This window comes from Cygnus atratus, chromosome 7, assembly GCF_013377495.2.
Source record: "Cygnus atratus isolate AKBS03 ecotype Queensland, Australia chromosome 7, CAtr_DNAZoo_HiC_assembly, whole genome shotgun sequence".
Classification (NCBI taxonomy): domain Eukaryota; kingdom Metazoa; phylum Chordata; class Aves; order Anseriformes; family Anatidae; genus Cygnus; species Cygnus atratus.
The window spans coordinates 30,668,823-30,682,773 of NC_066368.1; the positions used below are offsets into that span (position 1 = coordinate 30,668,823).

General features: G+C 39.3%; 1 protein-coding gene across 1 annotated transcript in view; it reads left to right on the forward strand.

Moving 5' to 3' along the window:
* The window catches only part of LDB3 (LIM domain binding 3), a 71,333-nt gene that overhangs the window by 22,861 nt on the left and 34,521 nt on the right, over window positions 1-13,951 (forward strand). The window contains exon 2 of the mRNA XM_035570252.1: window positions 7,039-7,190. Coding sequence (XP_035426145.1) covers window positions 7,039-7,190 — 152 coding nt within the window. The remainder of the gene's footprint in view (window positions 1-7,038; window positions 7,191-13,951) is intronic.

Here is a 13,951-nt window from a genome sequence, read left to right on the forward strand (position 1 = left end):
ATTGAGATTATATCCATGTGTTCAAATCAATTCCCTTTAAACAAATGTGGTTCCTTTCGCTTCAAAGGGAATTGGCATCTCTGATACAAAAGCTTGAACAAAGCTTAAGCTGTTAAATTTTAACAGGTAAAAGAAACATCCCGTCTTTAGAACTTTGCTTGCTTCATGAAACATCCAGCAAAATGCTGGAAAATCCAAGGAATCTGCAGGGATACCTGGCAGGATGTCATATTGTCCACTAAACATGGCACAGCATATTACAAAAGAACTCTGCATTGCACTTCCTCAGAGGATCTTGGTTTCTTTCCTTTTCCTTTTCCTTTATTCATTTGAATTTATGGATTTTTTTCATGCTGGCATTTTGAAGCTCGTGCTTTTGTTTATTCTCTCACAAAGCATGGATGAATGCCACAGGAGCAAAACACTTTTTCTTGGAGTTAAGAAGAGTGTTTGATAGGTAACTGATGTTGTATAGCAGATGGATAATGTTGGGCCATCCAACTGAAACAGGTTCACACTGGGAAATACGGCCTCTAAAACCTTAGAGACAAAATAGTGACATGCTATTGGGTGTAGTTTCTGCAAATTTAGTTCTGATTCAACATCCTTGTCACTGTGGACATGTGCTACATTTCATCTTCTCTTATACTATGTGTACAATGCTACCGTAGTGTCTGCAGGCAAAGCATGGAGGTGAATGCTACATATTTCTCATTTAGAGACAGGACTGCTATTTGCTGTGTCAAACCGGCAGCTAGTGTTTTGTTGATCAGAGGAGGAATTATTCCTCTGGCAGCCAGAAACAAAAAGAACTCAATAAACATGCACATCTAAAGAAGAGTTAAGTCTAAGCCTGCATCAAAGCATCCTAACTTACAAACACACAGGAGCAGAAGAGTCACTAATAGAGCAGACATATCTGTGCCCCATCCTCAGGACATGCTCAAAGTCAAAGCTATTATTCTGAGCTGCTTAATGTCGAAATGGCTGCGGGCCACTAAATGCCAAGCTAAAACAGTATTGTCTCAAATGCACTTTCAGAGAGGCCTTATTGTTGCTGAATGGATCAAAACTCTGTCAGATCATAAAGCATTGTGGTCTTAGTTAAATGCAATGAAATGCCTTAAGAAGAACGAACTTATACAAAATCTTACCATAGTGGCCAATAGTAAAAGACATAAAACCCTCAGTTTATTGCTAATGCTTGTAGTGGGAGATGAGACAAATTGTATCAGGAAGTCAAAAAACAGAATAGATTTCAAGAAGCTGAGAGCTGTGACAATCTGAAAGGTTATATCGATAGGTAAGATTTGTTTACTAGAACGTTATCAATTTATTACCTTATCAATTGCCTTAAAATGAATTCAAAGTGAATAAAAGAGAGGTAAGGAAGGGGGAAACTTTGAAGAAATTTGGCAATTGTAATCCTTCAAGCACTTACAAGCTCCGTGTAATTTTGCTGCAGGGAGTTGTCCTGTAGAAGCTGACAGAAATACTCACATATACTGGGTTGCCAGAACATGAAGCATCAATACCTCAGCTATTTTCTCAAATTTTATTTGCTTTAAGGACATTAAACTCTGATACTAAAGAACTTGCTCCTTAAAACAATCAAAGTCTGTTGTATGACCCAATTCTGCCTCCATTTCATTTCTGCAAGATACATAGTACATGCTATGATGCTGAGTAACAGCTATTTTTCAGTGAAGAAAAAGAGAAAAGAGATTATTAACAGTAATGTTATACAAGATTTAGAGAGCTGAATAGTCTTCTGGCTATGCCAACACATCCTTTTCAAAAGCCCCATCCATGTTTGACTATCTCATCTGTAGATTGTCCTTTATTTTAAACAAGGATAAGGTGGAGAGGGGACACAGGAGGGAATGATTGCAACTCCTCCTAATCAGGGACAAGAGCATTTGCATTCATTTAAAATATTCCTCAAAGCCTTTTCTCCCTAAGTATTGACCATGTGCGTCCTTCCATTTCCCAGCTGAAAATCTTTCACTTTTGGCTTATTTTAATCACCTGGGTCTATTTAGCTTGGCAAAAAGAGCTGCTTCTCAGTCATTTCCCTTGAAGTGCCTATATATTGTGGATGAACGGTGGCCTTGTAGAGGCTTTAAGAAGAATGTAAGTGTTTGTTGTTTATGGAGGTAGCATTCCACCATGGTTTGGCATACCCAAGGCTGAGAGGTAAACTGCACAGCTCAAGCGCTAATTGCAGTTCTGCTGTTGCAGTACAGATCTCAGCACAGAGTGTCCTGTACTGTAAGCCTTTGACTGGCTGTCCTACAAAATCTCCGTGCTGCTGTGGCATTGTGGCTCCTGGTACGCAAGGGAGGTAGATTAAAGCTATTTCGGGTGTTCTCACATGTATTGTAATCTTCCTTCCTAACTACAGATGAAGCACAGGCTGAGAGGCCACTTCAGAATGCCTCTGCAGCTTGCCAGCTCGGCTCTGTTTAGTATAAATGGAAACTCTTCAAGGTGTCAGTGGCATATTTTGTAGATCCCCTGAGCATTTATTTAAGGTGGGGTTTGTTTTCCTATTAAAACCCAAGCAAAATATTTATTTTTATTAAGAAGCCTTGTAGTAAACTGAAAAACAGACAGACATTGTCTTTGGGAAAATGGTAGCTGCTTTTTACAGCTTTCTCTGAGAGTGGTTAATGATATGTACAAGGACTTCTATTCGCAGTATTCTGCAGCCCCATGCCTTTACAGTTAATCAGAGTTGCTCAGTTCTCCCATCCAGACCTGGAAGGTAAAAAAGCCATCATCAAAGATAGTGGGATGCTTGCTGTATGGGGAAGGCTATCTAGGCTGTTTCTTCCTTTGTTCCTGTTTCATGCCTTCTGGCAATGTGCAGGGTGAAATGGTGAATTTCTGTCGGATGAACTACCCCAGTGACTTACTCCTTTTCTTTGCTGTCATTTCTTGTCCAGAATTGTCTAAGAAAACCAATGAATTTCCCTTGGGAGTTGTTACACATTTGTTATGGAGACAGGGATGGGAAGGGAAACAATAATATAAATTTCCCCGATTAACTTTTTCACAATGTAAGTAGGAGAGGAACTGCTGTCTCCAGTCCAGAGATAAGTAGTTGGTTCATATGGGCATTCAGTGTTAATTGGTCTGCAGAGGGGTTTCAATGTCCCCTTCCAGTGGGTCGTGCCCCTCTGTAAAACAAGGAAGTTTTCCTGCCACTCCCAGACACTGTGAGCCTCAGTGCGTAGAAAGCCTATGAAGGTTTGTTGGAAACTTCTATATAAAAATCTAGTGGCAAAAAGTTAAGAGGGAGATTAAATGCTGCTTTCTCCACAGGGTAATAGATTTTACTTTCTAATGATCCTTAGCATCTGTCCATTTCTTTTCTTGTAGTAATATGTGCTACAGCCTCTGGTAACTGATAGCTTATATCCTATCTCAGAGTTTTAGCCTTTCTGACTATGGAAAGGAACATTTCCTTTCAATATTTTCTTCTGTCCTAGACATCCTGAGGAGAAGAGGGTATTAATTCCCAATGCTTTAGCATATTTCTAGTGCTAGTGAGATACTGCTCTTAAATGAAAAAGTTTAACTTGTTGATTTGGGGGCTTGGGTCAGGAAGGGGGCAGGCATAGCTCAAGTCCTAGGAAAAGAAGATGCCCTGGCTAATGCTACAAGCTGCAGTATTAGCACCTTCTCACTTGCGTAGGCATCTGTATGTATTTTTGTCTCTGTAAATTAGGAATTTCTTGGGGGCAGGGAAGCTGTGTCCATCCATCTGTTTATACAAGCATTCTCATTAGTATTTTAACACTCAGCCACTCAAATGCTGCCTGATCCCTGTCTCTTTCCCTTTGGAGTGGAGCTGAGGGGGCTTGCACGAGAACACATGCTGCTCTCAAGGTGGTGCAGCAGCTGCACTTTGTACGCTGCCTCCCAGGACTCCTGCTAAGTAGCACTTACTCTGAACCCGGTGCAGACTTATTTTTTAGGGCACAGCTGTCACTGTTGTGCTATATTTTCACCCAGTATACAGCTCTCCTCACAAAAGAGTGTAGTAAGAATTCTCTGTGGTGCATTCAAAGCAACATGTGATACTTCCAGCCAGCCCACTTGCCTTAAGCTGGGGATATTGGAAGTCAGATGTCTGTCTTGTAGGAAGTTTTTGAGAGCTAAAAATCCACATCTCTGAAGCAGCAAGTATTTCTGTGCTCTTCTGAGAGAGGTGAAATATGCTTTGCTTTTCAAGATGAAGTCTGTGCTTGGGGTGCTAAGGAAATGCCATTAAAATTATATCTTACTGTCAGCAGTATCCTGGCTTGTTTTTCTTGTTTTGTTTTCTTTTAAATCAATTGACAGATATTATAGCTATACCATGAATCTCTGGCAAATGTCTCACTGTAGCCCTAAATAAAGTCACTCGCAACACCTAGCATCCGAAGGCTGTGCTGTAATCTAGAGCAAGTGAGTTAAGACCATTACAAAGGTTTTCTGAAATAGCTCTGTGTAGATTTAGTGATGTTTTAAGATAAAAACATTAGTGGACAAAATGAAACTATATTTTACGTTGACAGTATTATATTTCTATATTCAGTATTGCTTTTGTAATTTTGTATTAAAAGAGAAGCTGGGATACAAGCAAACTAGAATTGACTTTGTGACAATTGGGTCTGGATTTTCAGTCTAATTTTGAGGTTGAATTAACATTCACGCTTCATTTTTTAAATATATTTTTTTAAACTTTTTAAATAGAAAATAATTTCTGAAATTTTCACAAAGACAGATCTTCTCTATCTGTGATTATTTAGTAAGTAAATAGTAGATCAGAGCTGAATTTTCAAAGTAAGGAGCATGCCAACAGAAAAACACTTCGCATTCCATTCCTTTCTGCTGGATCTTTAAAAATGGGAACAAGATAGTCTTGAAAGTGCCTTGACACTTCAGATTTGGCTCTCCTGTATCTCCATATGTACACTGGTATTTTGTCCCCAACAATTGCTGACTGTTCTCAATATCCGTTGTAACTGCACGCTCTGGGTTCACTTGAAAGTTTCTCAGATAGGCCTGTTAGCTTCTATCTAAAATAGGTATATTTCTTGATTTTGATTTTTTGATTACAAATTAGAATTCTGGATTTTAACAGTGCCTCCTGTGTAAAGCTGTAGGGAACCAATTAACCTACATAGCATATTTATTAGCCAGTGAGAAGACGGGGGGAAGAAGTAATCCTTTCCTGATGCTTATTACAATTCTGAATTATGGACAGAATAAATTAGATCGATCTTTAAAACTTGCAAGTCTTACGTAGTACTGTTTATGCAGCTATAATAACCTGAATTTTAGAGGGAAAGTGACATCAATGCTGCACTGGCTCTTGAAATGGGAGTTAGAACAGTAGAGCTGTATGAATGAATATAGCACAGAATTTGTTACTGTTGTTATACGTAGCTGAAGAGATGACTATAAATCCCCTTCCTTTCATTTGCTGGCTGGTAAGCCGTGATCATGACCATTTCCTTATTTTTCACAATTTTTCTGTAGCTCTTCTGTAGCTCTTAGCCTCAGATAGGCCAGTGCAATGGCCATAGTTAAAAATCCAAATTTGCCCAGGAATATGTGCTTTATAGGTTCTTCTGATAAATACATGTTCCATTTTGGTAGTGTTTTCTAAAAGTGTTAGGCAGAAAATATCCCACTAGAGTAAGTGAAACCAAGTCACTAGTATGACCATCTCCTGGCTCTTAATTTGACTCTAATTCTGTGTCAGTTGTAGTTACCCACTGTATCTTTATTTTTAGATATAACATCTAAATTTTGGATTGGAAGAAGCAGAAATCAGAGAAACTGAGAGAGAAGTCAACATATTTCACCCTGTCACACAAGATTTTTGGCTTACAAACACACACATCTCATTTTATGCTCAATGTACAGAAGGCACAAGAGAATTGTTGACTGCAGTCTTTGTTGTAGCATTTTAGATTATTGTGTTGTTTTTTGTTGGTGGTGTTGTTTTTTTTAGTGTCTTTTATTTATTATTATTATTTTTAAGTGAGGAATATAAGGAAGTGGGTACCTAAAAAATAAAAGACTACAGCTTATGTCTGTACCCTCTAAATACTGAGTGCAGAGAGCAGAGGACGAATCTGATGTGCTCACTAAAAAGTGGCTGAAGGTATGTGAAGGCTCTTCTCTTTTAGTTGGAGTTCCCTAATGGAGCGAAGTTCAGTAGATGGCTGTAGTGAATCAATGTCATACAGCTGCAGGCTGAGCGGGCTATGTAAAATGGAGGTCAGGATACTGTCCTCTTGAAGAAGATGCATTCTACAAGGCATCTGGAGCTAACACAGTGCAATGCCATACTGAGCAACCAGAATTTCTAAACTGTTGTCACAATAGTTGGATTTGTAGTCAGAGCATTGTGGCTTCTTATTTCTAAATGTGCTGGTGTTTGTTGTGGTTTTTTTTGAGTGTCAAGTGCAACAGACTGATGAGATTATCTTGGATATGTAGTGGTGTATCTTGGTAATGGAGCTGTAAATGAAGGTTAAGAAGAATTATTTCCTGTAAAGATCACTACAAAAGAAGGAAAGCATGTCCAAGGCCCCTCACACACAACCGTTTTCTGTCAGCTCAGGATAATGAATTAATTAGGGAAAAATGACTTTTAGGAGGAAAAACACAACAAATCATGCTGCAGATAGTGACTTCTTAGTTTTCCAATTCTGACTAATGTCTCTGTATACTACTCCAATATAAGTAATTATAATTATCCCCTTGAAGAGGAGAAAATATGTGGTAAGAGAACCACTACACTGGATTTAACTTCTTAACATGTAAATAATGACAAGCAGATGTTGTCCCGGTCCTTTTCAGAAATGTGAGTTAACTGAGTTTGTTTAATTTCCGCACAGTAATAGCTGTAGCAATAGCAGTAGTTGAGGGAAATCTCCCATTATAATTCTAGACAGGTTCTGTAGAAGTGCTTTGTGTGCAGAATGACTTGCACAGATAAGAACTTTTCTTTTTGTTCTCTCTTCTCCCACATAGATCACCCCTGGCAGCAAGGCAGCACAGTCACAGATGAACCAAGGGGACCTTGTGGTAGCCATCGATGGAGTCAACACTGACAGCATGACCCACTTAGAGGCTCAGAACAAGATCAAGTCCGCCAGCTATAACCTGAGCCTTACTCTTCAGAAGTAAGTTGATTTAGGTTAAAATTTTTGCTTTCCAAAGGGCTTCCTGTGAAACTCATGACTAAGGGATATGTGCTTCATCTTTGCCTGTTAGATTTATTTGAAGCAGGCACAGATATGAAGTAGACAGTCAAAATCTGCTGTGATTCTTGCAGAAGTTGGCATGGATTTTTATAGGTATCAGTATGGTTGATATGCTATGTGAGTGTTTCTGTGTTGAATTTAGCCCATTGAATACAGGTGTATTTCCTGTGAATTCAGGCTCTTGTTAGAAAGTAAGTCCAACAGTGATGTTTCTTTTGCTCATTCCCACGTGGGCAACATGCAGTTTTGTTTGGTCATTTATTAGTGACTATTCTAGAAACAGCCATCATATCACAAGTGTTGTGATTCAATGGTGGGAACCTGTCATCCCCAGAGTGCATGCCCACAGCAGGCTGAGAATATTTATTCATGGTTTAGCACCTGTGAGATTGAAAGTTGCAGAATCCCTTCGCATAACAGATCTCTTAACTTTTCCTGGTTAGTATTGCTTCCTTTTTAGAAAACTTGCTCTCAAGTCAAATAACCTTGCACAGAGATTTTCTGTAATAGTTGCGTTAACATTTACAGCTCTGTTACAATACGAAGCAAAGTAACTGCCATTTTTATTGCCTTGTGGAGGAGGTAATTTTTACATAGGCTGGGCAAAGACTGGCATAGAAAGTGGTAATTAGAAAAATTGTAATGGGAAAGTAAAATTCCTGAGAACGTATCAGAAAATCTTATATTGATACAGAGTTGAGCTAAGTAGCATCAGGAACAGGCTAACACCTAAGGGGCACAGAGCTTTAGCTCAGGTTTCTAAGACATAGCAGGGTACTCTAAAGAAAGATGTATGGCTGAATTTCCCACGTTGTTTTGTAATTTTCAAGTTTGTCTTTAAGTGCATGTCCCAGGTAATAAGTACACAAAGTGAAAAGATGCTAACAAATTTGCAACATATTTGTTAGCTTTTGTGAGAACACTGGGTAGATCTATATATTTCCCAGAAAAGAGCTTAAAATAGAGCTTTCCACTTTTCAAGTGTTTCAGACTTTCTCAAAGTTTTCTTTGAGGTTGTGGTCTAGCTGTTTCAAGAAATGCAAGGAAGATAGGGAGATGCCTGGACTGATTTCTACCACCTCATATGATGTGCAAGTGTCTCTCTAATGTGCTTACGCAAGATTTTCAGCCGAAATAAAACAGACCAGGAGCCTGATCCTAAACTTACTGAAATGGGCTTTATATCAGAAGCCAGTTAAAAAATGGCCGTTTAGAATTATTGTGGCCTGCAAATACTTTAGGGTGATGGGGCAATATCTTGGATGCATGTAGTTGAATCCTCATCCCATGGCCAACTCCAACATTTTTATACTCCATTCTAATGAATGTTAATGATAAAGAGATATGTATGACACCTTTTTAAAAAATTATTTACATTGTTTTGAGTTATTTGGAAGTTAAGGGAAAACCTTTCTGATATTTAGAACATCTGTTTGCTTTTCTGTTGGATCATTGTGTTTTATATTGAGATAAAATTTTTCAACACATAATTTTATGAAAATTGCATTCGTGAGAGGAAGAATAGTTAACACCCCAAAAAAAATATTGGATAGGTCACAAGTGGTTATAATTTTCAACCACAGAAAGAACAGAAGGACAAAATCAAAATCTTCTGTGACCTGGTTACCGGGAAAAAGACTGTTTTGTTGTTGTTGTTGTTTATTTTGTTTTGTTTTTGTTTTGAAATAGCTTGCAGCAATGGAGCTGGAGTGGATTGTACTACTACTATGGAAAACAAAAACTAATTTCTGTACATGCTATAGAGATGGGGACACTAAATTATCTAATATGCGTAGAAGTTTGGAAGCAGGAATCCTTTCAAATGGAAAGTCATATATGCGAATTAGGAATTGATTGCTGTGATAGGAACATTTAAGCTCTACTTTCTGATTATCTTGGACATTAATGTGAAGTAGTCATATTGCTCTACAAAACATTTTTCAAGATCATGGAATGCCTTACCAGGCCATCTGTGGCTTGTTTCCGCTGTTGCAGCACTAAAGTCACAGGGAACTCGCTTGTTTAGTCTATAATGCCAAGGAGGATGCAGTGGAACAGGAAATCTAGACGTAAGCACTCTGAGACCAAAAGCTTTTTATTTTTCTAATGGCTATTGGCTCTCAAGAGTGATGGCCTTTCCTTTTATTGATCTTGACCAAGAAGGTTTCATGAGCGTTGTTTATAACCTGACAGTTCAGACACTGTTTGCTGCTACTCACGTTTATTATCACACTTAAATTCCCCGTGGAGTTTCTTTTTCAGGGTGGGGGACTGGTTATTTTTTATTTGGTTGTCAAGAAAAGCGTACATGGTGTCAGCACTTGTGCAGGACATAGAACTGCAAGACATCAAATATAGCAGAGGGGAAGCAATAAGACTGCCCATCCATACTTTCCTGCCCAAACAATGAGAATCTGCACTTCTCTGAGTACACAAACAGTGTTTCTTCAAGTACTGTCAATCTGCACTGTTCAGTGTAGCTAACATAGCTCTTCAGTGAGTGCTTGGTGTGGAGTGCTGGCCGGCGCTCAATTGTCCATGTTTGTCATGTAGATATCCCATTATGGGATATCTACAGGAAGTTGTGGGTGTCAAGTGTTTTCTGACCACTTCCTTCCCTAAACTCACTGTTAAATTTACCTTTCATCACCTCATCCTTGCTATGGATTCACATGAACCTTCACAAAACGTGAATGGAGGTCTTGCCAACTATGCCAGAGGTTTGATCAGGCAGTCAGAACTTGACTTGTTACTGGCCTTTGAGTGAAATGCTGCCTTTTCTGACTGCTTGTTTTCAATTTCTGGATACCTAGTTCTCAAACTTGTAGTGTGCTTCCCTGTGCTGCTATTGGGAAGTTAAAGGACGCAGAGAGGCAAGAGTTGTGTTAAGGAGTTGAAGTATTTGGACTATTCCTAGATCCTAGAGAAAGAGAGGCCAGGCCAGCTCTGCTTCCTTCAGTTTAGAAAACAGAAGAATGTATCTAGCAAGTGAATTCCATTTCTCTGCAGGAGAGAGAGCAGTAGTGAGAGGAGAAGGAAAGAAAGTTCTTTGACACTGAGCACTGTTACACAGTAGAGCTCCATGAGGTACAATAATATTCAGGCAAACAATAATGTTGATATTCTAAAACATTAGATACTTATACAGCTGCAGCGAATTCATTATTCCGTGGCAGGGGGTTTGGAAGGAGATGATCTCTAAGGTCATTTCCAACCCAGACTGTTGTGTGATTCCTTAGATACCCATATTACTCAGGATGTACTGAATGAGATGGTGCTAGCTCTGCAAGACAATGCTGTGGAAGGCTATGATAATACTCTGTGATGAACTCTGGTGGAAAAAGAGATTGCTTTTAATCCTTTTGTGCCTTACTGGAGTTTAGTTCTCAGTCATTTTTCAGTATCAGTTTCTAATCGGTTACTTGAGCTACACAGCTGCCCTGAGGCATTTTAGTTCTGGGCCAGTCAAAGTTCATCTTTAACTAGATGTCTGTCCCACAGAGACTAGGCCATCTGCTTATTGTCCTCCAGCATTCATTTCACAGGTGAAAAATGAGATGCATGCAAAATCTATTTTTATTTGCTACAAATAGGTTTCTTTTTTAAATTCACAGTAAATGCAATGCATGAGTGCAGTATTATTTGTCAACACATTTCACTGGAGCATCCACAACATTCATTTGATCTTAACTCCAGGAATCTGATCAGCCTCCTTGGAAAACATTCACCAAATGTACTGACTTAGTTTTGGAAAGTGCTGTAATATGAGTGTGTCTCATTCTGCTGGCACAAGCATTCCTGTGACACTCTAAGACGCCTGCTTTGGCATCACCATGTGCTGCTGCAGAGGAGCAGGGAAGGTGCAGGCCTTCTGTGCCTGGTGGGCGTTGACACAACCTTCCCCTCCAAGGGCATGCCAATGATGGAGCACCATTTACTTCCAGGCAGCCACAATTGACTACCTTTTGCTGGAAAATCAGGAGCTAAATAATCCTTTTTTCTAGCAAAAGGGAAAGAATCAGAGGCAAAGCTATGAGAGATTTATGGTAAATATTTAATAGCTTTCCTTTTCTTGCGCAGTACCAAAAGATGGCTGATTCTGCAGTATTTATTTCAGGCCTACTATAAATAAAGCCTGTGGTGACAGCAAACTGCAAGCAAAGGAAATTCAGTGGTTATTGTAAACTGCTTTCGTTTGTCTGAAGCTGTAAATAGTAAACAATTCTGTGCATGTTTTACGTCTGCTGATAGGCACATTTTAAAATCAGAACCAGATCTAGGCTGGGTTTATGCTTGAAGAATTAGAAGAGGGTGTATATACCAGTTTAAGGGTAAACAATTTTCTGTAGGCAATTGTCATGAAAGCACAGTTTAAAATAGCGGTACTCCAATTATTCTGTAGAAACATTGCCAAAAAGGAAATTATCAGTAAAACCAAACAGAAAATAAAAGTATGGCTTTGGAAATTTTTCCTTCTGTGAATGATTTTATTACATTCATCAGATTAGTGATGCTTCCATTCAGGCACTACTTAATTATAAAAGGAGAATCTGAGCCCATGTGAATGTGACTTTTTTTTTTCTGTTTTTGAAAGGAACACTGATGCTAGTGATAATTTGCTAGTGCTTGCGTTCAGCATTCTGAATGCATCTCCTGTAGTCCATTCTGGGGGTAACTAAGTTTTAACTCGTTGTTACTGCCTTTCAACTGCTATCTTAAAACCTGGAAACTGAATTCCCAGTGCCAAACGACTGCTTCTTGGATGAGACTGCAGCAACACTTTTACAGCTCAGGATTCCCACCTGGGACTCAATGGCTAGCACAGCAGCACTGAAAAGTTCAGGGGACAAGGACCCAATCAAGACTCCAGTGAGGACTTCTGAATTACTGGATGCAGAAGCAAGTCCATTGTTACCATGTCAGACTGGACTATGGATATGAATGCCTGTCTTCTATCAGAACACAGTATTTAACAACTCAGCCTTAAGTGTTCAAAACACACTACTCACATTTCAACTTGCTTTGATAACATTTCACTAGAAATGATAGGCTCTTACCATATTTTCAAGTACAAATATGTTCATATTGCCATAGAAATATAGTCTGAAATTAGATGACACTTAAGAGAAAAGAATATCAGCGTATAAAAAGAAAAAAAAGAATTAAGCACTGCCCTTTAATCTGTTCCCTTCCTGAGTTCTACAGAAATTGTTTAAATATGCTATTATGATTATCAGCAGAATTTACAGGTTAAATCAAGAAAATACTGGCTAAATATCAGGAAAAAAATTCAAAGCTGGTGTAATGTTAGATATTCCATGTCATGTTCACTGGAGTAATTCTGATCCAGACTGGGCTGAGTACTGAGATCTGCAACCATGTGGACAGTGTGTTTTGGAGACCTGCACAAGTCAGAATAGGCGAGAGTAGTTCAGTGGGAAGGGACCTTCAGAGATCATTGAGTCCACCTGCCTGACCGCTTCAGGGATAACCAAAAACTGAAGCATGTTATTAGGGGTATTATCCAAATGCCCCTTGAACACCAGCAGGCATGGGGCATCAACCACCTCTCTAGGAAGCCTGTGCCAGTGTTTGACCACCCTTACAGTAAATAATTTTTTCCCAATACCCAGTCTCAGCCTTCCCTGGCACAGCTTGGTGCCATTCCCTTGCATCCTGCCATCAGTGACTAGGGAGAAGAAATCTGCACCTCCCTCTGCTCTTCCCCTGCTCAGGGAGCTGTAGCGAGCAATAAGGTCACCTCTTGGCCTCCTCTTCTCCAGGCTGGGCAGCCCAAGGGTCTTCAGCCTCTCCTCATAGGACAGTTACTCAGTTGGGCACTTCAGTCTGTAGGTGATTGCATGTACCGGAATTCAGGAGAGGTATTCCAAAATCTACTGTTGGAAAGATGATGATAGCTGAGTAGTCAGATGTTTACATGCTTTACTTAATCAAATTATGTGTGAATTCAAAATTTTAATCAGGTTAGTAGAAAAAAGGAGAGTAACAATAATGGTGAATGTGATGTGAGACTATTTTGCCTAGACATTTGACTCTAGAACTTCAGACAACCATTTACCTTCAATATCCACAGTTTCTTCCCCAAATTTCTGATGATGCTGAATGCTCAGAGCATTGAAAAAGACATACTCTTCTAGTGGATTAAGGAAGTTAACCTGTATTACTATGAGCTGACAAGTGGTACTCCCTCAGTCCTTGTTGAAATAGAGGTGAATCCCATTGCCCACCCAATCCCCTCTGTATGCAGGTATGAGAGGACAGTAGGATTTGTTACTAGATGCTAGGCTGGCATTTCGACAAGGCTGTGAGTTACCATCTTTGAGTAGTAACATTTAATGCTTTAAAAATTGATGAGTAGCTTTTTCCATGGAAAATAAAATATAAATGTCAGTAACTGCAATGAATATAAATATATTCCTTACACGAGCAGCTTGAGTGGACTGCTATTTACACTCGCTGCATTAAGTGTCCTTGTTAGTTTTAGAAAAGAGTCTGGAAACTGTGGATATATGCCAAGGCTTTAAAGGACAGTGAAGTTTTCATTACAGCAAGATTCTGCTTGGGGATTAGAACGGTTCTCAGCATGCCCATCACTTCCTCCCTGTCCCCCAAATACCAGCTCAGAAGTGAGGTTAAAATCATCCTTTTATTTGTCTGAG